We start from the raw sequence: 27,665 nt of genomic DNA, 5'->3' as shown, positions 1-27,665 counted from the left end.
TTTTTTTTATCCTTGTTTAAATTGGATTGCTCGAAGAAAAGAGGAAATTTCTCACGTTTTGGTACAAAAGCAGTGAGTGTGTGATCGGCACGTTTTATCTCCAAGATTATTGTTTCACAAGCTGTGCCGTGTGGAGCTTGAGGTACTTCTTAAATTCATAATGAGGCTCAGTGCTTTATCGTGGGGGTTTTAGGCATTTAGAAAACACAAAATACAAAAGCAAAAATTGTAACAATAAACACAGGCTAAAGTACTAATCGGGGATTCAAAAAAATCTAAAAAAACAAAACAAGACACCGATATTTTTATACCAAAATTGTGGACGTCTACCATTAATGATTGAGAGCATGTGTACAATTTAGGTTCATCATAGTGATTTCTGTCATTTCAAGCGTAAGTGCCACAAGATAGTGGCAACTGAAACCAGTCAACTGAGCTTGACTGGTATAATTAACTTTATATAGCTCTTGTAACAGTGTTACAAAGGGCTTCAAAATGAATAGATCCAGAAATGAAGACCAGAGGAAATAAAAACTGGAATGAAGAAGCAAAAAAACCAAAAACCAAATAAAGATGCACGCCAATGATCTCGTTACCTTTTTGGCAGAAGTAAAAAGGTTACAGCAATCAATCAACTGCATTTCAAAGATGGTTTCTTTGTTATATTTTACAGAACGAGCATCCCCCCCCCCCCTCATTTTATTATGTCAGACACTTTTCAGGAATGCGCTTGTCTGTCAGTCAACTCATATCAGGCCACCTGGGTTGATCGCTAAAGATCAAGTCTTTTGCAATTAGTCGCTTTGCCTGATTTGAAGAGCAATATGTGATGTAAGCGTACAGGGTGGCAAATTAACACTAGCCACCAGGCAAATCAAACATGCTGAAGCTTTGGCAGTGACAGGAAAGTGTCAACTCTGCCAGACACACTGGCAGGAAGCAGACCAGCATTTTGCAGTATTTTCAAGTACATTTTTTTCCAAGCTATTTAAGATACGAGTGCGCAATAAATCTATACATTCAGAAAAAACATCATCCTCTAAAAAGCCTATATCTTGTTTTCTCTCTAATTGTCCCCTAGCTGTTTCCGTCATAGCACACCCAGTGTCACTCCTGCCACTGAAAATATGGCCAAAAGAAAACCTGTCTGCTATTACAATTTTTAAAGTTACATAACATAGGTAGGGCAGGAATTTGTCATAAACAGCATTACTAATCTTCAAAGCCATTTTGTGACATACTGGAGGAGGTTTAAAAGAATAAATGTTCAGTTGACAAATCTGCTTCATTTGCTATAATAATCCAGGCTGCTGTGTACATCACGGATTTCAGAATTTAATAATTAAAAAAAAAAAAAAAAACTATTCAAATATTACATTTCTCTGGGGCCATCCTTGTCATTTATCGTATCCCTTGAGATGTCCTTAAATGAAAGAAGTATAAACTTCAAATATAGATTTCTGATCATCAACTGGAGTAAGTAGTGCAGTGCTTTTATTGCATATAAATGAATGACCTTTATATTCAAGCTCTTCGCAACCTCACTAAATGCCGTTTTTAAAATTTTGAATGCGGCCCTAACACCCACCTACTGTACCTAGTTGCGTGTGTTAGCATGACTGAAGTGTTCCGTTCCAGGGGATTTATGAGTTTGTTGCATGTGCAATGCTAGCAAGCTAGTTAGCAAGCTGCCTCAAGGGCAATAGAACAATTTATGTTACTGATTACAAACCAGAAATACTGCATTGTGGGTGTCTTGACCTTTGACCTCCATTATTTTCCCTCCACTTCATCCTTAAGTCTCAATGGAAGTTTGTGCTATAATTTGTTTGTATGAGTGGGTGCTCCCCTGAGCTCCAATTGGACCACAGATGTCCCCGGAGCAGAAGAAGAACCCAATTCCAGAGTCCCGCCACTGGATCTGCTAGCAACGTTTATCGTTGTTGTTACAGCTCCTCTCAAGTACAGCAGGGGAAGACAACGTTATTCACTACAGCTTTAATACGCCAAAAAAAGATTACATGCATAATAGTTTGCTCTTACGTCTCCTCTTCCATTTCCTCCTCACATCGCTCCTTCAACGCATTCATCCCATGTCTTCATCCAGTCTCTCAACTTTTCAGTTAGTTTCCTATTCCTTTATTCTTTTCCTCACTTCCAACTTTCTGTCCTGTCATCCTCTCATTAATTCTGTTCTTCCCTCCTGGCTCTTCATTCTCTTCTTCTTCTCCCTCCTTCTCTTAAACTTCTGCTTTCCATCCCTCTCTCTTCTCATGTCTCATCAGCTTGTCCTGCTTCCTCTCCTGCTCCACAGGGTTTACTCTGTCCTTCCCTCTTTACTCTTCACTTCATACCTGAGAGCAGCTGGAGTTTGGAGCTCTTTAGTCACCGTTTTTCTCACAGTTCAGGTTTGGCACTTCTTCACAAATGTAACTGTTATGAAACCTTGTCTTCTGTAATCACAGCATATTTGATAAATGGAAGCTTAAAAGTCTCCCACCAAAATTCAGACGATATAAAATAAAGGGCAATACAAAGTCTGTACAAATCTACAGTAAATTGTGAGCTGGTCAAAGATATTGAATGTGGTGCTTCTTCAAATCACCTAGAAACAAAAACTCTTCCAAAGTTTGGGAACAAAGTAATATGGGGGGCTTATAAAAGGTAATATTGTGGTCAAATAAATCAATAAATACATTTAACCAGGTTTGATGACAAAAGCTTTTGATATTCTCCGGTAAAGATGTGACCCGTCATCACCGATAGTAGAAATGAGTAGACTGGGACTCCGCTTTGACAGCTTCACCTACTGGCTGATGGCATGAAAGATGAGAAGTGTAACCTCTTACATCCAGGGACACAACAGCCACGGGTCAGCCCTCATCTCCACAGAGAAAATGCTGGGAGCGGGCCAGCCGTTTTTAGTTTGCACTTTGGGGATAAAATCATTTTACCTCGCGAGGCAGGTGGAGTCACAAGATCACGCAGGGATCCATTTAGCTGGCTTCAAGTTCTGTGCTTGTGCCAAAAACCCCAACCAACCAATCTTACAGAGGAACGACAGTCAGCTTCAGCCACAGTTAAGGTCTGATGGCAGCATGATTGGCCTTTCAAAGCAACGATGGCACCTCCTGAAGAAGTTAGCAAAGATGCTGCTAAATCAGAACTAGTCAATACGACTTCATTGAAGGAGTGAAGAAAAACACTGAAGGCTTTTCCCGATGGAGAAGTTATCCCTCTTTTACCAAATTGCTTCAGTTACGACAACAGTTGAACCATGACAGACGGACGGTTCATCCAGTCTACCACGGATGTGGTTGTTTTGTTTTTTTTAATTGTCTGCCCTTTTATACTAACTCCAAATAGTTCGAGCAACTTCTCAGATGGTTTCTGTGAGACAAACATTCATGCAACTCTTCAGATCCTGCACATGCGCAAACACACACACACACACACACACACACACACACACACACACACGCTATTCTGAATGGGTCCTGTGAAGCAGCCTGTCATTGCTGGCTATGGGCCATGATAGATGATAGGAAATGAAACGGATGAAGTAAAACTCTTCAGAAAGAGTCTGATTGTCTGTGCGAGCTAACATTTGAAAATGTCTTTGCATCCCCCCCCCCCCCGACTGATATTTTCTAACAACATTCCAGCAACGTAATCTAGTGCTCTCTCCAACTGAGTTTCCAGCTGTTGTGCTCAGTCCATAATAACAGGCGTACAAGCCAAAGAGTCTAAAACCAGAATTCCTCATGCCCTCAAAAGTAAGTCTTGGCTGTGTAGAAGTTTTTTGAGAAAATCATCCTACTTTGCTTCCCTAAGTAAAATCTGTGTTTTACAGTCTCGATTGGTAGTTTCAAGTTTTTTGTGTACGTTTTGATTTGATTTAAAGAAAAAAAACAACAACAGATAAAGCAGGGTCCTGAGGGTTCGGTTGTCATGTGGTCTGTGACCTCACCTCACTTGATTCTAGCTCTATGACCTCAACTAACATGGTTTCCTCCAGTTATTAAATAGTTGGTGAAAGATTGTCAAACTCAAGCCCTCAAAACACGAGTCGATAAAATAATGAGTCAGTTCAGTCCCTAAATGTTATAATATTTGTTGAAGAGACTCCAGGTTTCTCTTGCACCGTCATGTTTTTGCAGTCTTTAAGAACTAAGCTATCAATGGGTCCCACAGCAACATCAGTAGGGATTCATACAAATGAAATATGTCTGCTGAAAATTGAGCGGGTTTATTAATTGGCAGGAAGTCCGGCAGTGCTTGGGAGACTCCAGAGATGGGCTGATTCATGTATCAATTCTTCATTTGAACAGCACTTCAAAGTTAAGTAGTCAAACTGAGTCTGCAGTGAAATGTTGGAATAACACTAGCCAGTCGCTGGACTCTGCTGCTACAGCTTGGAAGGTTATGAGCATAAAGCGACGTTTAATACATGTGGCCTTTTTCCAGTAATAAGCTAAAACACGTCCCCAGAAATTTTGAAGTCTCCTGTTGATTCTGTGAACTAAAATCTGAATATTTTAGTATTGTCATTTGTCTGTTTTTGTAATTTACACGTACAAAAACAAAAGAACCGTATAGCTCATTAGCCCTCATTATAAATTTAGCATCATTTAGTGGGCATGATGTTGTACAGCCATGGCTGGAGCTGCTTTTGCTGCTATCAGAGCTACAGGTTTCCATCCACAGTGGGACTTGTGGTTGTACCACTCCTGCAAGAGTAGCCTGAAAGACCAATCCAAGGCAACGCTCTTGAACCAGAACATCCACAAGATACTCTTCAGGTGAGGCATTTGTAAATTCTGATTCCCAACAGTCCTTGCAATGAGAAACTCTGAGGCAGTTTTCCTTCGAATAGCAGACAACACCGAAACATACATGGGAAAATGTATATAAAGCATGGACGACTACACTGTTAGTAGTGTTGAGTCTGATGCCAGTGTGTGTGTTCTGATGCATTTAAATCTATCAAGAGAATATTCCAGACCGCAGTGAACTACACACTTAAAGTAAAATATTTCTACCTCTAAATGGAAAAAAAAAAAAGAAGCAAAAAACAAAACATGTCTGGCAATGCTGCTCGAGTTGCAGGTACTGGAAAATCATTGCCAAGAACCTTAGCTCAACTTTCCACAAAAACAGTAAAGAGGGAAGCGGGTTTGTTTCTCTTAGATATACCTACAGGGCTGTTCTCTTTATCCGCTGGACAACTGACTTTGATGGGTAAACTGCTGCTTCTGGCGAGGCGTTGCATTCTGTTCCAGTGGATCAAGCAGAAGACTCCCCCAGTCACACAGCAGGACAGAGGAACATTTATAGGCTTTTTTCTATGGAACACCTTTGTGCTGAATAATGGTCTTTTTGGTATTTTTTTTATCTTAGTTGGCAACGTTTCCTTGATCTCTCTGCTTTCTTTCAGAACTAATGTATGAATGTCAGTACAACTCTACATTAACAAATGTTTTTGTAGTAAACATTTTCAGGGCTGTGTTGCTCTTTGCGCTGGGGGGGGGGGGGGGGCGTCCTCTCAAAACATCAGTAGTATAAATAGCAGTTAGCTTTAAAGAGTAAAAGGTAACATCTAAACAATCAAATACAGCCCAAGCTTTCACTGGCTTCCGAGGATGCCTTGTCATTTACTGTATGATCCGTCTCTTTTTGCCAACAAACAGTACGAGCGCAATACTCTGGAGAGCGTGTTTAAGAGCAACTGCTAACAATATAACCATGTGTTAAAACACCTTAGTTCATACAAAATCCGGCAATCGGATGCAGCACTTTGATTTCACAGTCACAAGCCTTCAGCACCTGTATTTTCAAGACCTTGAACTTGACATCTCTTCCTTGTGCTTCAGCTGGATAAAAGCCCTCAATTCAAGGTGACAGAAGACCACCTTAGAAGAGCTTTTCTGCCCGTGGCCTCATGACAAGCCTCGGTTTTGGCCTGGAGCCTAGACACTAAATTCTACTCCTTGAGGCCTGGTGTCCTCCAGCTTTTTGATCCTTCTTCTGATCTTCCTAGATAGTTAATGTGCAGCACTTGGTGCCAGGCAGATAAAAAGCGGGTGTGGTTTGTTAAGTGTCAGGGAGGATCAAACACCTGCAGGACACTGACCCTGAAGGACCAGAATTAAATATCCAGGGAAGAGAAATCTTTATTATTTTTCTTCCAACTGAGCAAGTCTCCGGGGAGTTTGAATCCATATAAAAAGGAACCTACGTGAATTCCTTTTTCTCTTTTTGTGGTAGCCTGTTGCTTACATGGAGCTAAACTCAGTTGTACCAATTACTACAATCATGGAGGGTAAGGCTTGGATCCCTATTTATAGTTCCATATATGCGGGGTGCATTCCATCTCACCTGTTTAATTCTTTCTCCCAATCATCGACTATCTTATCAGGTGAGCAAAATCTACAGTAAATTAGTAGAAGTCCCAATATGTGTGAAATCGTTTAAATCTATAAATTTTGAGATAGAGGGTACCCCTAACATTTTAAGATCACGCATTCACATTTGGTTTAAACTAGAATCATTGCTTTTGGAGGTGTCTGCCTGTCACCGTGGTCACTGACTGCTGGAATATTTTCAGTCCATCCATAAATGTGCATTAAAAATTCTTCATGCCAAAATGCACATTTTTGCTGTTTAATTCCATACAAGTACTGATGGGCTATTGTGGCATCTCTTGAGTACAGATGCAGCTGTGTGTGTGGCGCCTCCAGTCAGTGAGTGGTATTTTCACTGGGATGGCACCACTCCATGTGTCATGTTGAAGCATTTTAAGCTTTCCAGATCTCGTTTAGAGCCGATTTGTCCTTAAGGGCTCCAACTGTGAGGGTGGCACTTGTGAAACCACCAGAATTTTACCAAAAAAATGCAGCCTTTTTAATTAAAAAAGGCGCAAAATGGTGAGAGGCCAGTAATGAAGATGACAGTTAGGGATAGTGACAAAAAAAGCCCTTTGACTGGAACTGCTCTTACATCATGTTGAACAAAGGACAAAATGCAAAATCGCTCCGCAAAAACACGAAATGGATTAATCATGGATACCCTATTTTTTCAATATCATGGGATTTTTAGACTTGCCTCAATGCAAATAAAGAAAAACCTCTTGGGAAATTCAAACTTTACTGTTTTTTTGTCATTGTAATTACTCAGAAATAAGTTCTTTGGTGGGGAAAGGAGAGGGGTGGTTTTAAACTTTGCCTGATGCAGCAGTTTTCTAGTTAACAGTCACCTGCTGCTGTGTAATTATTCTCTGATCAGAATGGGAACCAGTTGGACTCCACACTGAACACCAGCTGCTTCACAGCAACATTCAGAAGTCGAAGCAGCAGAATGAGCATCATGCAAGAAAGAGGCAGTTGTTGTTGTTATGGTGGGTATTAATAAAGAAGGGAGGGGATTACTAGGTTAATATAATTCAGGCTACTGATTTAATGCACATCATCACAGCACAGCTTGAAAAGCCAATATCATAACACACATGTTAATTATGTATGCCTTATTTATTGGTTTACATTACAAACACATTCATCTTTTAGTGATTACTGTTTAATTGGCGATTAGATAGCTCAGCACTATGCCGAGTGTCATTTTGGCTTTTAAGATCATCTTTGATCATGCGGCTCTAGACACCCAACAACATCTGTATTAAACTGAGCCACAAAAAAAAGGACTAGAAAAGTGAATAAATCAACAAAAAAACTCTTGATTTTTGAATATTTTCCATCTTCATTTTTTGTGAAAATGTTGTTCAACTGATTTGTTTCTACATTTGCATTCAAGCGTCTTTTTTTTTTTTTTTTTTTTACATAATGACAACAGCAACTAAAGATTGTGAAATTGGATCAGAGAACTTTGAAAAGGTCTTTTGTTGTTTAAAAGAAAGGATGCACAGTGTGCAAGACAGGTCAGAAATCAGGTAGCACGGTCGGGAGCAGGAAGAAGAGAATGGCCTGGTGTGTCAAGATTTATGGGACAATGCTTCTCTTCTTCTGAGGTAGTTTCAGAGAAAATGCACTGAATCTGGACACAACAACTATTGAAATGATTACTTCTGGTAATGACCACTGGAAATGGCAGGAACTGGGTTGATCCAAGGATGCAGGAACCACGTTTGATTGAGGATGTTTTCTAAATTTATTTCTGTCCTGCTGCTATGGACTTTGTGATGATTATTACAGCAACTTCAGCCCTAGTTTCCATATTAGATTCATCTCTGAAATTGGGTGGAATATCATTTCTACTCCACAAAGCAGGGCAACACTTGAATAAATTTAAATTTCATACAGTATTTAGAGAATGTAGTAGTCAGGCGTCTTCTAGAGGAAACAGGAGGTAGACTTTTATGTTTGGGTGAATCTTAATATGTTCAATCATCAATGTACATGTTGCCCTTGGCAACCAGTCCCTTACTGACCCTCCTCCACACAAAGATGTTGAAAAATTCAGATAGAAGGGCAATGTTGAGAGTGAGGAAGGATTGTGCTTAATCCTTTATTTGATGATCAATAAGATTGGGGTGCATGAGTAGGAGTTAAATTCAATGAACCACTAAGCTGCCTCAGGAACATTTCTATGCAGATACAATTGCAAAATGGATATGCTGGGACCACAGGGATTCAGTTTCCCATGATCCTCCATGGTCACAACCCCCTCAGTCACTTCTTGTGGCCGTCCCAGATTTAACATGCACCAAAGCTGACGTCATCAGATCAATACAGACTGCAGCTCCGCTATCGATCTCTTTCTCTGGCGTCTTTGTCACTGGTGGACGCAGAAGCTCTAGTGGCCCTGCATGAACCAAAGTCCTGAACTCTTGCCTCCCTGAGTCCTCGATAGAACTCAGTCCCTGAAGCTAGTGCTAACAGACTGCCAGCTGATCAACACAGAGCCACTACTTGTGTAGAGAGAGAGTAGAGAGTAAAATGTGAGAGAGTAGAGAGTAAAATGTGAGAGAGTAGAGGGTAAAATGTGAGAGAGTCTCCCCCCCCCCCCCAAAAATAAAAAAAACTTACCTGAGTTGCTATTTTTTTTATAAAGCAACACCTTTACTCCTGGTATTACATTCATACATATAATATTTTCTCTTCAATTATACACAATTTTTCTGTCCCACCATTTAAATGCACAACATGGATCACTGGCTTTTGCATTCATTGCATGTTATTTCATGCATGTCATGAATATTTGTTAAATATCTGAAACGTGTTAAGTTAGGCATACAGGTTTTCACTAATTTGGGCTTGGACAGAAATGTTTGCGCTTCTCATACACTTTCTGTGGACTCACCTGCCACAAATTTGATAAAAGTCAGACAGCTGAGGTACACAGGTCTTATTTTACCACGGTTCTACCTTTGATATCGCATGAAAAAAATAAGTGTGAATACTTTGAACATAAGGTGAAGGTTACCTTCACATCTATTCGTAGGAAAGAGGCAGAGGAGAGTGTCAGTACTCACAAAAACAGGGACTTGACTCGTGTAGAGGGACCACAGCAGAATCCAGGAACGAACTTCTCAATACAGTCATTAAGAGCTCAGCAAAGAAAGTTAGCAGTCCAAACAGGGAGCAGGCAAAACCCAAATCCAAAACCAGTAGAAAGGTAGTACAAGATGAAAAAAACCACAAAACAAAAAACGTTTCAAATTACACCAGCAAAGATTATAAAATAATCCCACACCTGAAGGGCTATTCAGGAACAAGACACAGGTGAACTTAATTAGGGCGGAGCAAGTAATCAAAGAGGGTGGGGAAACCAAACAACGACAGGAAGGAAAAGCTACATCAACACAGGATGGCAGAACTACAAAATAAAACAGGAAGTGACAAAGAAATAAGTCCAAAGAGGAATCATATTTGCACTAAGCAGACAACATGCTGGTGGTACACAATTCTCTTTGACAATGTGCTAATTTGTAAAGATTGCCAACCCCCCAATTCCACTGTGCACCTAGAAAACATGAGCAGCTGTTCATCAAAGAGTTGGCTAAAGAACTTGTCAGACCTCACATGGTGAGGTGATGCCGGCATCATTTTATAGAAGCAAAGGGAAGATGTGGGATAAAAACACAAAACTCAGAACTCAAATCCAGCCTTCAGCCACTGGAGGATATCAGTGTTTGGGGGGGGGGGGGGGGGGGGTGTGACAAGGAAGAGGTGCCAGATCTCCTGAGCTGCCAAAGATAGAAAAGTCAGCAGCTGGTGTTCCTGGTGGACCAGGCCTGAGTGCAAAGGAGCACAAACATGTAATTGCCATTGGTGAGGCACGTAAGCACTTTTGTGATTTAATCTGATTATTTGTATTTCTTTTATTCAATCACATTCAGCACATTTCAATATCAGTATCATTGGGTTTGCAGTGATGCAGTATGCTTGTGTGGCAAAGTGACAAAAACACTCAGCCATGCATGAAATAACACAGGAAATGAATATGGATCATGTCGACAGTTGTTGTGCATTAGAAGGTGTTGTGCATCAAAGAGTCATCAAACATCAAGAGGGCAAACCTTTGCTCGCCCCGGGCGGGCTTCAATTTGTCCTTCAGTACCTGTTGATTTGGCCCGTCTGTGCTCCTGAGTGTAGAGCAAAGTGCATCTTGTTTGAGCAGAGGGTGCGCCTGGGTTCCTTTCACCCATCATGGCCAGTGTGTTTTCTTAACTTCTACACCACTTATCCACCAATGAGCCCTGCTACACTCAATACTGTGGCTGAACGCATCCTGATTAGACACGAGAAGAGGAGTGCAGCTGCATGAGAACTTCCTCGGACACTACATCAGACCTCCATTCAAAAAGGGTTAGTGCAATATTGATTGGAGAAGTTGACACGCTATCATTCTCTAAGCAGAAGTGACAAAAATCATTAGTTGGTCTTAACTATTCTCACAAAACCAGACATGGTTCGATTAAGCATTGTATAATCAGTGGCTCTGCTAGCATGTTTAATTCTTAATGAATGGAGGAAGTGGATTGTGGTTTTGCTGCTTTTGGCCAAATAATAAAATCTCATATTTCTGAGGATATCTGGCTCCAGAGTGAAGTCTTAAAACAAAAGAACAGAAAAAAAGAAGAAAGAAGCATTACATCAGCTATCAGAGAATCTCACCACGGTTCTTCAGTAGACTTCTTCATGACGGTTTCCAACACAAACGTTTCATGTCATCCCTCTGCTCCAGACTCCCTTTAGAAAATCAGTGTTTTACCGCAGCAGAGTCTGACAGCTCAGGCCCAGCTCTGGGGCTCCTGTCAATCCAGGAGTAGCAGTACTGCCTCTAGTGGTGAGCCCCCGTGCCGTACAGCCACAGTTGGCCCCAGTTGCCTCATTGTAGCTTCTCTCTGACTATCCGTCTGCACAAGTAGTGGAAGTTCCCTCCGATTTTAAAAGAGGAGATGGAGCCGAGAACATTGCAGATTTATAAACTGGTGTTATCTGGACAAACTGACAAATGTTGGTAATCTGTATGGTGTGTCTCTCACCAGAAAATGTATCAAAATGTAATATCTCTACAGAGTGATACAGCAAAAATGACATCATCTTATTCATGCTGCGTGTTGGTGCGAGCAAGGGGACATGTGATGTTTGGGTGGTGATGAATTTATCTTAGAATATTTTTATGATGCACATCCCGCGGATTAAATCCCCTCAGCAAAAAAATGCACAACCACAGCATCAAAGTCTTTTTAGACACATTCTGCTAGCTTTCCAAACAGTCAATTACTCTTTCAGCTCTTTGCCAAGTTGTCAGAAATGACTAATCTGAATTTATACTTCATTTTGGAATAACGCCACTTAAAGCTGTGACAGTTTGATGAGGATGAGATGCTCGTTCATCACCGGTGTTCTTTACCTGGTGCCGGAAACACTGATGAACCACATAACGCAGCATGATCCCCACTGGGAGGAGCAGTTGAAGGACAACTTAGCATGCCTTTCATGCACTGTAACTCTCGCAGGATGTATCACAGTATTCTTCCTGTGACCACTGACAAACCTAAAACAAGCAGGAGGAACAAAAGAATAAAGGTATGTGTTTCGTTCATTGAGGGGTTGGATCCAAGTGTTACGTTTGGAAAGGAATTCCCTCATGCAAGTGATCCTGGAAATGCAAACGATAATAGCACAAGTGCATATTCATAGATGGAGGATGGAGTCTTCATCTGTCCTGATAAAACTGCAGGGTGCCTTTTGAGGATTTCTTTGAGTATCTCAACACTGAGTAGGAGGGCTGTCTAGGTTTGAATTTGAATTACATTTGTGTTCAGGCAAATGTGAGTCGATATATTTTGAGGGTGAGAGGCTTGATTAGCATGTCTTGATTGCATTTCCTAATAAAACGCCTCTGTCACAGTCCATCAGCACACCGTTTCAGCTGCAATGATGTTTTGGAAGGAATAAAGGGAGGTAGGGAGAGTGGGAGTAAAAGCACAGAGAGATTGTCAAGAAAACACAGAGGGATGGCTGCACAGAAATGCCTCAAAGTGGAAGTTGTGACTCTAGGATAGTCAGACTCAGAGGTAAGTGTTCAGGCTTGGCGCTACAAAGGGCAGTATAGTGCTTACTTTGATTGAATCAATTGCTCTGTGTAAGTAGCTGCTGGTGCCGGCCTCCCCAGGGTGACAGAGAGGTCTGCAGAGAGTGAACCAATCCAGCCATCCACGACCAGAGAACAGGGAGGATTAACAGAGCAATGCATCATAGCTGCAGCAACCACTGATGTGTAGCAGACTGTATTTATTGACTCATTGACTGTATTGATTGTCTCAATTGATGAAAGTCCAGAGACAACAGACAAACACAGTGAGTTATGCAAAAAAAAAAAAATATTAATGAGAAGGTTGGTTTTGATACTCATAAATGAGTAAAGAAAGGAGCATTTCACAGCAAAACCTTTTTTTTTTTTAACATATGCTATATAAGCATCAGCCCATCACAAATGTTTGGTTGTAAACTCACAGCTCATTTCCCTGCCAGACATCAGCTCATTCCGCTTAAGCACATACAGTGATGGCTCAGTAATTTACCTGCATGTATGTAGCTTTTCCTTGACAGCAAATTTTCTCTGACATTGACATTGTTCCAGCAGCAGCAGCAGCAGCAGCTTTATTTAACAAGCCATTAATCTCTCATGACAGAAGACCACGCGGCAGCAGATGTTTGTTAACAAACTTCTGCCCGGTCCTGCAGCGTTGTTCTTCACCCTCGCTGACGTGTGACAAAAGGAGGGTCACGAGGCAAATCGTCGACGACTGTATGAGTTAACTGGTGATTTTGGCAACAGGAACATGTCAAGATGCGAAATTGTTTGATGAACAGCTGAGTATTGATATTTGTTGTGTATGGATCCATTTGTCAAATTATGCCAAAAAACCTCCGATCCTGCAGCACATCTGCGTGGTCATCAGTATGCTAATATTCAATGATGGAGTGAAACCGTCCAATTATTGAATAATGGTCACTGTACATCAGCTCTCTTATTGAATAAGTGTGCAATTAATGAATGTAGGGCAACTGGAGTACATTAACACTTTGGTAAACTTTGACAGGAAAAAAAAAAAGAAAAGGATTGTCTCCAACAGAACTCAAACGATGAACACGTGTGAAAGGATCGTTTTATCCCTCATCTGTAATTTTCTCTCTATCTCTTTCTCTTTTAAAGCGAAAGGACAAAGTTGAAAGAAATGATACAGAGCACTTCATGGCCTTAGCCACAGGAATTGATTCTTTTTGTATTGTGTGCTGGTGAGTGGGTGTGAGAGCAACAAACTGCATGAAAATAAAGGGAGAAGAAACAGGCAGATTTTACCCTTAGGGCTCATGAGGTAAGGACACTTAACTCATTGCATGCATTGCCATAGTCAACACGATTTTTATATCAGCTCTATGTTTCGGAAACAAACAAAAAAATGAATAAATCATCTCCTTTTCACAAATATAAATATATTTTATGTTTAGTATATACAATAATGATTTGCCATCATCAACAACATTAGTATTGAAGAGAGAGAAGAAGCATGTCAGTAAACTCTTGCTAATGGATACAGACACTGCAAAGACAGCCATGACTGATTGATGTGCTCAAGCAATCTCCCAACACGAAGCAAAAACGATAGTTTTATTGAGAAGGCTGGTGGTGCGGCTACGCTGTGCCATGCCACAGTCTGCTAGTCCTGAGAGCTTCGAGATTCACTGTCCTCCTCCAGCTCCCATTCAAAGTTCTGTCCCGTCATTTGGTAGAACATCATGTTAAAGGGTTTGTAGAACTTGTGCAGCCGCCGAATCACATCCGGGTCAATTTTAGGATGAGTTCTCCCTTTAGACTTGCCGAGGCATCTGGGAGTACTGCTGTCCTCTGGCTTTTTCAGACATGGGAATCCTTTAGTTTTATTGAAGTAAAAGTGTTTGTCTGTGACGATCCGTTTCAGCCCCAGGAAGTCCTGCACTTTAGCCATCTCCCCTGCAGGGTCTACAATAAGCCTCTCACCACTGACAAAGTGCATTTGGGAGAGAGGGAAGTACTGCATCCAGCTCTCCAGGTGCAGCGCATATATTCCTATACGTAATGCACTCCACGAGGCATCTATAAGACCCAGCGTCCGGTTCTTGAAAGCCAGAACCTCAAAGGTTGGGATCTCAGGTTTCTTGGACAGAGTCTGAGTATAGTCAGAAATGGCTCTAGTGACAGGATTACGCACCACAATAATAAGCTTGATGTCCCTGGCCATGGAGTGGATGCGCTTTGGGGCATGGTTAGTCACAAAGTAGCTGGGTGTCTTCTCCATGGTGATCTGCCCCTCCAGCGTCGAAGGCATCAGGTCTCTGTGAACACAAAGAGCAGACAAAAACAGCTTAGCGGTATTATCCTCAACACCTCCTGCGGTGCAAATGAAATACCCAAGGACACAGGGAAAGCAAATTTGGTATATTTATTAAGCAGTACATTATTTAGAATTACAAGTGAAAATAAGAGTTATTATCACTGGACATTATGTTGCAAGGAGAAACACACAGCTAATTACATCCATGGAGTAATATGCAAGAGATAAAAGAAAGAAGATGAAACGGCAGGCAAGCAAGTATGCTCATTGCTTAATTGACTCCATCTGTGTTACTCCAGGAGCTGTTTTGGAACTTTAATAATGAGTTCGCTGCATATCATTAATACTGGGGTGCCTGGGGTATTGTTTTGTCATACATTTATTATGCACGCTAGGCTCATACTCTGTGCAGGCGGTTATATTCCTTATACACATGCACTTCCATAGCAATGACACATCTTTTCTTCTCCTCTCTATACCGCGTGTCAGGATATAGTGGCTTTTTTATCGAAGGCAGCAGTGATTAATTATAAGATTCAAGGTGATCATTTGTAGTACAATGGGAATGTCCCCCCCAACTTGAGAAATTTATCTCAGTAGATAACAGGGAATTCATTTGCCATCGCCGCAAATACTATGTTCAACTTGAGTTGTAGGCTATGACTACAAAAACAAGCATATTATACGCACGCGCGCGCGCGCACACACACAGAAGCAAGTCTTGCTTCTACAGTTTCAGCTTCTGTATCAATAATAAACCATAGCACTGGCCTCAAGCAAATCCTTATCAAATGTTTACACTGATGTTCATTCCAAACTGTGATGTTTTCATTGTTTGTAGGCTGCATGATTCAGAGCTAAATTAGTACATTAAATCCTCTCTGATGCATCGTTTATTTAACTACTAACAAATACAAGACCTCCGCAACATCAGACAAACAACATTTAAACACTGTTTGTTTTTTTTTCCCCTCCCACAAGTGTCTAATTCCAAATGACACTATCAGGAATCTTAAAAAAAAAATCATTATAATTCTGTGAAAAAAGTTACTTTCTTCTCACTGCAATTATATCTATATATCTATATAGATATATAGATATATTTTTTTCTCTTCCCATTACGCTGCCCTGCACCACAAACCTACAGCTGTAACGATATAGTCACATCAATCATTTGCATCTTGGACATATTCTAAATTAACTGTTCCCCAGCAAAGAATCCAATTTACTCTGCCAAACATAAGAGCTGTTATGCACATATCGACCACCCTCACACACAGACATGCACCCATGGATACCAGGCTGAAAATCTCACAAGTGGCCTGGTAATTGCATCTCAGTAACAGTATTGCCTTGCCTGATGGGTAATTTCCCTCTGGATCATGTTTGTCTCTTGACAGTATAGAATGTGGTTACTTCTTGCCCTGTAATAGGATATTAAACATATCTACAGATAGCAAAGTGACTAGAAAGAGTATTCATTTTCATTACATTCCATCACTTCTCTCAGTTCCTCCTTTGTAGTAATGAATGGCTAAAGATTTTTGTAACCTTTCAAGGACTTCAGCTCTTTCTCGCCATTTAACTCGAATTCACTAGGTGGTCCGACAGTGCAAAATAAACCTGTACTACGTATAGTCATAAAAGGAAGCTGAGGAACAACCTTTACGGACAGGAGGTGCTGCCTCGCGCTGGTAATGTGCCGTGCATCTTTAGAGCACATCCAATTGATCAAGGTTACCTTTTTGAAAGCATGCACATAACAACCTATTGTCCTCATCTGGCTCAACACTAATCATCATATATTCAATTATAAAACAATGAAAACTGCACAAGCCAAAGGTTTTGTTGTGTTACCGAGGCTCTATTTTGATGGGGAATCATCATCAGTCATGGATCATGTACGTCTAAAATGTCAGTAGGACAGTGAGGCGGGACCAAAATCAAAATGCTGATAAACAAGCTAATTTCTCTCTGCGTGCAATGACTTCTCTGGCCTTGCAATCTAGCGGAACTGGAGTAAACAAGAGCTAACGGTTAACCCCCCCCCCCCCCCACATCAGCTGCTGAGCTCAACGTAGGTCATTCAGGTGGGTAGGTAAATAAAATCCATAGCGCTAAACAGGCCTCGCTTACCATCTGCTGTTTACTGCCTCAGACTGAGAATACACCACATTAAATTTGCTTCTTGTTTCTAAACACATGTCTAACACTTTATTTAAATAGAAAAGAGAAGATAAAGATGCCTCACACTTGGAGCATGGAGTTACTGTTAATGATCTTTACCATAAGAGGCATAGAGAGAGAATATGGTAATAAATAATATAGACAAGATAACAGCGGGTAGGTGACTGCTACATTCTTCACTGCACAGGAAAATAGACTGACAAAAAAAAGTTGTTAATGGAAAACATTTGAAAGCGGTCTCATTACCTTTCAGTAATTTGTAAAAAAGGTTGACAAATTCCCTAGAAGTCACATTAAATATGTGTAACTAAAATATTACCAGGCAAATAACTAATAACAGGGGAAATCAACCTTTATAACATTTGTATTTGTGTCATGCACTCTAACTTTGGACGGAAATCCATTTCACAGCCACTCCACGTGGAATTCGGATCTGTTCCCAGTTGTCGCGAAAGGTTGATTCATCATTCAGACACCATCACAGCAAATTTTGGTGTTTGGTAAGTCAGAAACTAATCTTTGCAGATAATCACAAGTCCTCGAGCCTTGAACACCCACCACAAAAGTGCTCTGGAACATGCCTAGGCATTTAGCTCAATGTTTCATTACGCTCTGTCAAACTAGTATACAGGGAATATTTTCGCTCATGATGAGGTGAGGGATCATGCTAATTTACATTCCAACATCCTAATAGGTCCAAGCTGTTTCTTGAGAAATAGAGTTTCTCCAGAGGAGCTTAGTTGTCTCTAATAATTAAAAAAGATCAAATAAAAGCTCCCCCCGGTCACTCATTTAGATTGATCAGGGCCATGCCGCATCAATCCACCAAGCTTTCTCCATGACATGTCAGATACAATCAATTATTCTAAAGGAGTCCACTCATAACAGCTCGCGGGTCCTCGCAGAGCTAACTTTGAAGACAGTGCCAGAGATGTGAGTAGACATCTCTGAGCCGGTAAAATCATTCCTAAAAATAATACGATGTGATTGAGGTGTGAGTTGTGAAGATGTTTTTCTCCCTCTCATCAGTATTGACGAAGCTGTCATGGAGAATCATTGCCCTTTGTGAAATAAACAATTCAAGTTTTATAAAAGAGATGATGAAAAGGTGAAGTTTATCAAGTTGCATATCTGACAGGATTCTACATTTTTCCTGAGCCCTCCTACGAATGTCCAGCAACAAGAAAGGATCAGCGCACCTGCAGGAAACCCCTGCAGTGAGAGGGGAGGAGAGAGAACCTCCAGGAAGTGACAGACATTCATTTTATTTTCAATGGAAGATTCTAAGGTAGTTGCTGCTGAGGTCTGGTTTGGTTTAGGAACAAAGCCCACTTGGTTTGGGAAATATCTTATTTTGGGTTTAAAAAAAACAACAACAAAGAATTCAGAGAGGTAATATCTCTGCAAAAGTGAACTTTTGGCCCCTGGTACTTTTAGGCCTGGGCTCTCGTATTTCCCACATTTTGATGTTTGTGGCTGTTCCGTGGAGAGAGAGAGGGAGGCGAACCTCTTCAATTCTGCATTAAGGGGCAGGCTAAGGTGCAAATTTCACATCATGCATCCACTAGGCAGCAAAAGAGAAAACATGCCTGCTGTTAATTTTGCTTCTGTACGTAAGTCAATAAAAAGGGCTGCAAATGTCACGATGTCTCAGTAAAAACACACTATTTCACCACCAGAAAGCTCCTGGTTTATGATTACATAGGAATCATAGTGCAATACATAAACACAAACAGTGAATGACAACAACTTGAAGTATTGTCTCAGTACTTGATGGTATTTTCTCTGTACAAAGTGTCTTTCCCGTTGTATTGGTAGCACCTAATGCATGAAAACAATAGCAAAGAAAAGTAATGGTAATTGAACTGTGGAGTTACTCTGATGGCAAATATCAGCAGTAATCAGTCTGGGCGTGTGAGGCAGCATGGTGGTCAGTTTCCAATGAATAGGCCCATTATTACACACTGAGTGATGTTTGTGATACCAGCAGAACAAAGAACAAAGACAATGGTTTAAGGAGAGCTGGAGAAGCGAAAATCAAATGAGTCACTGTTCAACAAGTGGATGTGTACTTGAACACACATGAACATAAGCCTACAGGCCAGAGCCAAGGGTCCTGCAGGGTCTGTTACAGAGTGGGAGGCATTGTTTTGTCATAGTGAAGGTGCAGGTGGGGTGGGGTGGGGGTGTTTAGGAAGGAAAACAATGCTGCCATTGTCAGTGATCAGTTCTGTAATGATACGTGTGTGTGCGTGTGGGTGCGTGTGTGTGCGTGCGTGTGCGCGTGTGTATTTGGATCCAGGTGGGTTTGTTTTTGTTTGTTTCCAAACTTGAATCTGACCTTTGCATCAGAGTGTAGTGAGCAGATCCACGGGCTGATCTCAGCTCCCAGCTATTCACAGAGTCCACACTCATGTGTTTTAAATAGCACTGCTGGAGGCAAAATAGTGACCCCCCCCCCCTCCCCCGCCCCAATGGTTGTATAATCCTCTGACTACAAGTAGGGGAAGATTGACAGCATGAGGATAATTGACGCTGTCAAGTTAGAGAGAAATAATAATAAAAAATAACAACAGCACTGCTCCTCAACATTGCTGTGACTGAGAGATTTAAAGCAATGCGGTGCAGCAAAAGGTTTTTTAATTTGTTTTTTGATTAATTTCTGTCTTGAAATGTTATTTAACTCACATAATGGGATATTGCATGAATCTCTGTTGGAAATTCATCTCAAAGATTACACCTGTTACCCCTCCTTCCATATCATTTCATCCAATTAGTACATACTTCATATTCTTCACACATTGAGTGCCACACCAGTCATTACATTAATTTACCTTCTTATGGTTCCTGTTGAATCTATGATACATCTTCCAATTGGGTCACTTTCAAAATGGAAATCCTCCAAATCAAATGAAAAAATAGACTTACCAGATTATTAGGGACACCCACAACTCATGCAGTCTCAGCACGATGCATTTTACAAGATGTTTGTGTGACGCTTTCCCAGAGGACGGCTCGTGGTGCTTTCAGAGGTCTTTGTGCTATTATATCTTATGGCTGGATACATGGATGGATACAGAGTATTTTTCACAATATATACATCCTTCTGACAAAATCTTGTCACGGCATCTGTTAGAATAACTTACCAGTACCAGTAGAAAGTCAAGGAGGAGCCTCATTCATGGTGGACACACTAAACCCTGGTTCAGTGACACTATGGGCGTCAGATACAGGTTTGTTGATGGGAAAACTTCATTTTTTACTGTTGTTCAGTGAAAACAGCTTCACAAAGTCGCATTTATTGTCAGGAAATAATGTTTTACGATTTGTCGATGATTGGGGTTAAAGATGAAAAACATGGTGTTGTAAATGGCATTCGAACAGGACTCAAACACCGTCTCTCACTGTTTTGTACACATTGTCGGTGCTCTCCGATGTAGACAGCAGTAATCACGTGTATCATGATTTTGTTGAGCCTTCACCCGTAGAAACCCGGACAAAAGTCATGTCGTGTGTGAAGTTTCTCAGCCTGCAGATTGAACTCCTATCCTGCCATATAGTTAATAATATTATTGTTGCAGCTGTCTAGCATGGAGTCGGTTTTTAGTGAGAAGAAAATGCCGAAACTCATTAAAACTCTAAATAAGTCCGTTGTACCGCTGCAGGACTTCACCAGAATAGTTGAGGACAGAAGAGACAGCTGGTCCTGATCAAAACCTTATTCCCTCCTCTCCTTCTGAGATCCCCTAAAGACCACCCAGCTTCCAGCAGGGCACGGTACGCCAGGTATACATCCCCAGACTGAAGCACTGTGATCTGACGCTGTGTTCAGAGGCCCTTTGGACATAAAACATCATGAAATAAAGTGTGTGTGGGGGGGAGGAAACCTATGGGGATGTTTGGGAAGTGGAGCCACCCTGGATCATTAGTCCTCAACAGAGCCACAGAATTGCTCTATTTTTAACAGTCCATAGAGAAATGAAAGCAGTCTTATCTGAAATTAAATGATCAAAGAATTTTTAAGTTCAGTAACTCAGTCACTGGATATTCTGTGTACAAAAGAGACAGCAATGTACCAAACTTAGACACACATAGTACACGACAAACCTAAAATCATCTTGGCTCTTGTGACAAAGACGATGAGACACAAAGACTTCAGGTTTCACTGATTCTGTTCATGCTAAAATGATTAAATTTAGAAATAAGAAAGTGAGAGCCCTCAACCAACAGTGCTGATATTTGGACAGTCGGGTGCCAAACTACCTGAAACTGAGCAAATCTGTGTTTGCTGTGTTTATTAAATTCTAATCCTCACCATGCATTCCTAAATAACCTTAGAAGGGTTCACAGTATAACGTTCTTTATCAAACAACAAATCATTTCAAACAATCTGAATAAGCAGCTTTAGAAGTAAAAAAAAAAAAAAAAAACATTCTGAAGAGGTATATTTTTACTTCAAAAAAAAAAGCACAGAACGGCCAACTATAAGTGGTGGTCACACCTGACTACGTCGGAGTCAAAGGTTAAAATTTATATCCAGGATATGTTGCAGATTTGCCTCAGTAAAGCAGAACCACTTAATGCAGCAGTTTGAAAATGATAGAATCCCTCGCCTGAGAAAAAAAAAGTCATCTGGCACTTCAGGATTCAATCATTCTACTCAAGTGGACGGCTGATAAAATCCTGCACTGTCTGACCACGGCGGTATTGTAAATTAATCCTGCTTCACAGCTCATTCACGTCTGCTTGTTATGTTATGAATGAAAGAATGCATCTGCATGTAGATTTTATAAAACATACTTGGATTAACGAGGTTCATCCATTGTTGGATTAGCAGTATGCTGGTGTGTGGGCCGATTAATCAGTCCGCGACTAGTATTATTCCTTTTTTGAAATTATAAAGTCGCATTTTACTGTCAAAACACGCATGTAGATCACATTTACAAAATAAATGCATCAACTGCCCACATTGATATACGCACCAGCCAGAACACGTTCTCATCCCGCGTCAATTAACGCCACTCCCCAGCTCATCAAGTTAATTGTGTCCTGTACAAATGAAGAAGGCACCAGCTTTCCGCTAACTCCAGTTTAAACACATCTGCATCAGCATGAGACACTCTCGGCTTTCTGGAAGAAGGTTCATCGAGCAGGCGCGGTGATGGATCGGCCAAATAAAGAGCATCGTGCTTGATACGGCGGAGGGGACCCACTTCCTCTTTACAGCCACAGGGTTCTCATTTGAAACCCCTCCAGGCTGCGCCAGCGTTCATGTAAATGCTATAACTGAGGTGCTGGTTCAGACACAATGTGAACCATCTGAGTGTCTCATATTGATGCTAATGGGCTTTACACCGGAGTTATTTGACAAACCCCTGCATCTCATACAAACACAAAAGACTGCTTTGTGTGTCAATCAGTATCAGACGTCAAGGACAGTGACAAAACATATGAGGACCTGGGAGAAAGATTAAATGGGCCCAAGTATGAACAAAGCGGCGCTGAAACCTTTTTTTTTTTTCCCCTCTGAGGATTAATTGGCTGGGCTCTTTATTCTTGCTTCTGTACTAATGATATACAGAAAGCGCTCAGGTCACACATCTTCACCGAAGAGGCTTCATGGATTCAGAATACAAATTTACTATCGTCAACATATGTTCATGCAGTACCAGACCAGTTTCTAGACCTGAGTATTACAGATCACCAGTCCAACAGGATCCATACCATCTCCACAAGTTTAATACTCATCATACTCATTAAAATTCATCACCAAAACAAATTTTATCAAAATGTTCTCCAATTTTCCGGGCTATCAACCATTAAACTGAAAATAGGTCTGCCAGATTGTTGCTTGTAATGTGATCTATTTGTCCACAGAATTCATTCAAATCTCGCCATTAGTCTGTGAAACAAACAAATAAACAAAAAAACAGTCTGTCTCTTGCTCTCTCTCTCTCTCTCTCACACACACACACACACACACGTCGGTGCTCTTGTTGTATGGCCATGAAGACTGAGACATATTGTGAAGGTTCCAGTGCTGGATGAGATAATCAGATCCTAATATATCACTGTAAAAATGTGCCATCGCAAGTAAAAAGCTCAGGCCCTGAAGCAAATTCAACAAGTGCCGTTTGTGAGCATTTGTCAGATTTGGCGTTTTGAATGTACTTTTACACACCAAGCCTGAAGTGATGCGGCATGGGACAAGACGGAGGGGCATCAATGATTCTGAGGATAAACAAATGGCAACAAAGATATCAACAGCTCTCCATCAGAGCAAAGCCATATGGCTGAAACCATCATCACAAACAAATGGAATAAGACCGCTCATTAAAGACACCAAATTAAACCCCAGCTGTGCCTAATTTCATTCTCTGTGACAGGAGAACAAAATGAATTCAGCTTCTTTTAAATAGCATTTTTAGATGCTATGTAGCCTTAAGGTATGAATACCTGTACAAGTGTGTTTTAATTTAATTAAATATCAAATAGGTTATTTTTGTCATTGTTATTAATTAAACACATGAACATTAACCTCTTTGGGATATAACCACTCATAATCACTTCCATGTCTTCTAAACTGATCGTGGACCTGCAGGTCAACGTGACGAATAGTAAGAGAGAGCAATCGGGACCGACTATGCTGCTATGAGGAAAAAAGGCGGCACGGTGGCGCAGTTGTTAACTCTCTGACCTCACAGCAAGAAGGTTCCAGGTTCAAGTCCCGGCTCCAGCAGGGGATCTTTCTGTGTGGAGTCTCCACGTTCTCCCTGTTCCTGCGTGGGTTCTCTCTGGTACTCCAGCTTCCTCCCACAGTCCAAAGACATCAAGAGGGGACGAGGCCGATTGATACTCTAAATTGACCGTAGGTGTGACCGTGAGTGTGAATGGTTGTCTGTCTCTATGTCTTGCTCCTGTGATGGACTGGTGACCTGTCCAGGGTGAACCCTGCTGGGATAGGCTCCAGCTTCCTTAACAGAATAAGCAGTAGAAAATGAAAGGATGGATGATGAAAAAAGGGAGAACAAGTGTTGTTCCTTTGTGAGAAAACAAACAACATGTCATAATTCCTATTATTCCTATTCATACTCGAGCCGTATGGATGCATTAAAAGGTTAGAAGTACTATCATCTGCCCCATCCATTCACTCACACCAGTACGGTTGGTAACCCCTGGCCTCCTGTTATTTTACAGAGAAAAAAAAGCTCCATGTGTCTGGTTCTAAGTTTGGGAGGGAGAGAGCGGAGTTTATCAGACTGGTACACACAGATACCCTCAGCTGAGGTATCAGGGGTGGAAAAATTCCAGCTTGATAGTTTGTGGAAATGAACTTTTCCGCCCTATTTGCAGACAATGTCTTACCCTCTCACCTTCACACTCAACTGGAATTGCACAAGATGCTGGACTACATTTTTGTTTTTACAGTACTTAACTCATGTCATGCACCGTGATCTAGTTTTTCTGTTCATAAAATCATAACACTTGGATTAAAATCTTTTTGAGCCATCGAAAACGAGGTGTTGATCAACTGCATTAACTGTGAAAACATTTAAGGACGCGCGTGTTTACCTCACTGTAATCAACATCATCATGAGTTTTTCTCTGTTTTTCCCTTCCCACGGTTTTCCTCTCCAAAAACTATTCTATATTCCTCCACATTTCTAAATTGAATTATTCAGTTAATCGAGAGTAGTGATGGAGCGATGAATCTTAATTGTATCACCAGCTGTGCTAGTGATGCATTTGCGGTGTAACGTCCACGTCCACAGAAGCAACCTGAGGCGAAGTAGCAGTAAAAAGTTCAATCAGTCCTATTTCGATCATCTGGAAGGGTTCTGAAAGTGGCAAAGGCTTGGTCATGTGTGGTCAGCAACAAAAAGACGATACATTAAGAAAGGATTTTGCTTTAATGATGGATGGGAAAGTGTGTTGGGTTTGATTGGCAGCTGGGATTATATTCGATTTCCAGCTATCTACTATTATATTTATGATCGTATGCTGATAGTCCTTTTTAAATAGTTCATAACTTTTCAAATATGGTATGAATATACAATAAGTTACTGTGGAGTATGTTGATGCTGTACCTGCTGCACTGCAGGTATGTAATCATCCATTTTAATGTTATCTGGCCTCCTGGTGTTTTATAGCTTTATATTTATATTAAGGTGTGTGTGTGTGTGTGTGTGTGTGTGTGTGTGTGTGTATGTGTGTCTTAAAGTCACATGGTCTTCAAGTGTGTGTCATAACTAAAATCTGCATTTGGAGAGCCACCAATATTCTTTTTTACTCCCAAAAGACAAAAATAGAAAATAAAGAAAAGCGAAGGTGTGAAATTACCGTGAGACGTACCATCTTTCCATTTCTTTCCCCCCCAAAGATTCACATCTTTAATGTTCAAAGCACCACGGTGTGTGTAGTGGTGTGATGTCATCTGAAATATCAATCCCAAACTGTGGTGCAATTCCTTTCTAGCTGCCGTGGCAGATCTTCCACACCCATCACACCACTCAGTGAAACATTTTGCCGTTGGAAATTAAGTCAAGAAAAAGTCTGGAAATGACTCATCAGTACAGGCGATGACATCATTCATTCGTTGTCTCTTTTTGCCCTCGCCATTCTGCCGGAAATGAAATCCATCAGAAACACAATTAATCACTCAATTATTTCAGTTTTTAAAAATGAGAAAATAGTTCCCTCCTACCGACATACAAGCATAGCTGATCAGTTTAAGCCTTTGGGGCACAGCAAACTGGCGCTAAATGGAATGTCGAGGCTCTCCGTCCTCAGTCGCGGCTCCATGTCCACTGAGCCTTGATGGCAGCTTATTGTGTTTTGCCATAAAAGCATGAATTGTTTTCGAAATTATTAAGGGGAGCTCTCAAAAAGAGATCATCTTTAGCAAGCTGTTCTCAGTCACTCCGCAGCTGTAAAAGCACTATAAATTCAAATAAAAGGACGTAATCATGAGCCAGGAGTGAGATTTTAATCAAATGTTTGAATTTTTGCAGCCTGTGATTTACTTTATTTTATTTTATTTTATTTTGTTTTATTCCAAATCATTGTCTTCCCTGGGTGTTTTGTTGTTAAAACTAACCAGACCTAAACAAAAAGCAGGGTCACAGCAATCTTAAAATACTGCATTTTCCACTGCAAATAAAATGAATGTTTAGCATCTCGCTTGAAGTTATCACTGCTGGGGTTTCTGCAGGCGCACTGATAATTCCTGTTACTGGATATTTTATGTGAAAAAAAATTCACGTAATGTGTCTCATCATAAAAATGTTTCTAGAGAATAATTTTCATTTAATCATACTTTAAAGGGCGTCACGGGGGTGCAGTGGTCAGCATTGTCGTCTCACAGCAAGAAGGTTCCAGGTTCGAGCCCCGGCTCAGAGTCTCCATGTTCTCCCTGTTCCTGCGTGGGTTCTCTCTGGTACTCCAGCTTCCTCCCACAGTCCAAAGACATCAAGAGGGGACGAGGCTGATTGATACTCTAAATTGACCGTCCAGGGTGAACCCCGCCTCTCACCTGAAGGCTGCTGGGATAGGCTCCACCCCCCCTTAACAGGTTAAGTGGTAGAAAATGGACGGACGGATGGATGCATGGATGGATGGATGGATACTTTAATGCTGTTTACAATGTGTATGTAAAGTAAAGAGCTAGCAGCAGAGGTGCTGAGAATTTTGGACATTTTTTACAGACTTTACAGCCTGTAACTGCAAAACTAAGATACAGTAACTTCCTGTTTAGCTACAGTTGACAGTAGCATACTGGCAACAGAGACGTCATCATTACTGAGGAGAAAAGGAACAGGCATAATGTTTTATAAGGTATCGTAAGAATATTTCTAACCATGCCATCTGCTTGACTCTAGCAACTGCCAGCATCGGACAATTCATACATGCAAACAGTCAAAACAACACACATCAAGCACCAAACATGCACGTGACCTGCCGTGAGCCGCCTTCCTCATTGTTTTGTTTTTGTTTCAGAGGCTGTGAAAGAAATGACCGCTGGTTACCCTGCTGAACTTAATTCAAGATAATCCCAAATTTCTGTTGCCAGATAATTACTCTGTGCATCTGAAAGCATATTTATCTCATTGCCACTTCACAAGTCTGCATTCATAAAGCTGTGGGCTGCCCCGCAGCAATCTGCTGAAAAAGTGTTACTGACTGCACGTGCAGCTCATAAGATTCCGCTTTAATGTTGGAGGCTCGCAAATAGAGTCCACATGAAAGTCCTGTCAGTGAAAGATGACGGACAGCAACGCTAAACAAAAGCTTTGATGATATATCTAGCTTTTACATCGGTGTTCATTTCTGGTCGAAATATGTTAATGTTAATAATGGAGGAGGATGTGTCTGTACTACGAATGATAATGGAAGAATCCTCTGAGTGGTATTTCTGATCAAGGAGACTTCTGAAACAAGATCAGACCAATTAAAACGACGATACCATTTCATTCGAATATTTAACTCTCATTTGAAAAATGTGTCGGGCCTGTACCTGTTCAATGATCGTGCTGAGAATCGCTCACTATGATGCACTTGGATCTATAGGAAGGGGTACACTTATTCTCTTTAACACACACGCACACACTCGTCAGTAGAGTCGTATCTGTATCATATGGCA

At 41.0% G+C, this 27,665-nt stretch overlaps 1 protein-coding gene across 2 annotated transcripts in view; it reads right to left on the bottom strand.

The window, feature by feature from the left end:
* Window positions 1-12,843: 12,843 nt before the first annotated feature.
* hs3st4 (heparan sulfate (glucosamine) 3-O-sulfotransferase 4) overlaps window positions 12,844-27,665 on the bottom strand; it is an 86,951-nt gene continuing 72,129 nt past the window's right edge. For both annotated transcript variants that reach the window (XM_086184459.1, XM_086184458.1), the window contains one exon: window positions 12,844-14,840. In XM_086184459.1, coding sequence (XP_086040585.1) covers window positions 14,186-14,840 — 655 coding nt within the window. In that variant the 3' untranslated portion in view covers window positions 12,844-14,185. The remainder of the gene's footprint in view (window positions 14,841-27,665) is intronic.

The sequence above is a fragment of the Aulostomus chinensis genome, chromosome 18 (assembly GCF_037954235.1).
Source record: "Aulostomus chinensis isolate RoL2024-O1b breed Wild chromosome 18, RoL_Achi_v1.0, whole genome shotgun sequence".
Taxonomy (NCBI): Eukaryota; Metazoa; Chordata; class Actinopteri; order Syngnathiformes; family Aulostomidae; genus Aulostomus; species Aulostomus chinensis.
This window is presented reverse-complemented; position numbering and strand designations above follow the sequence as displayed.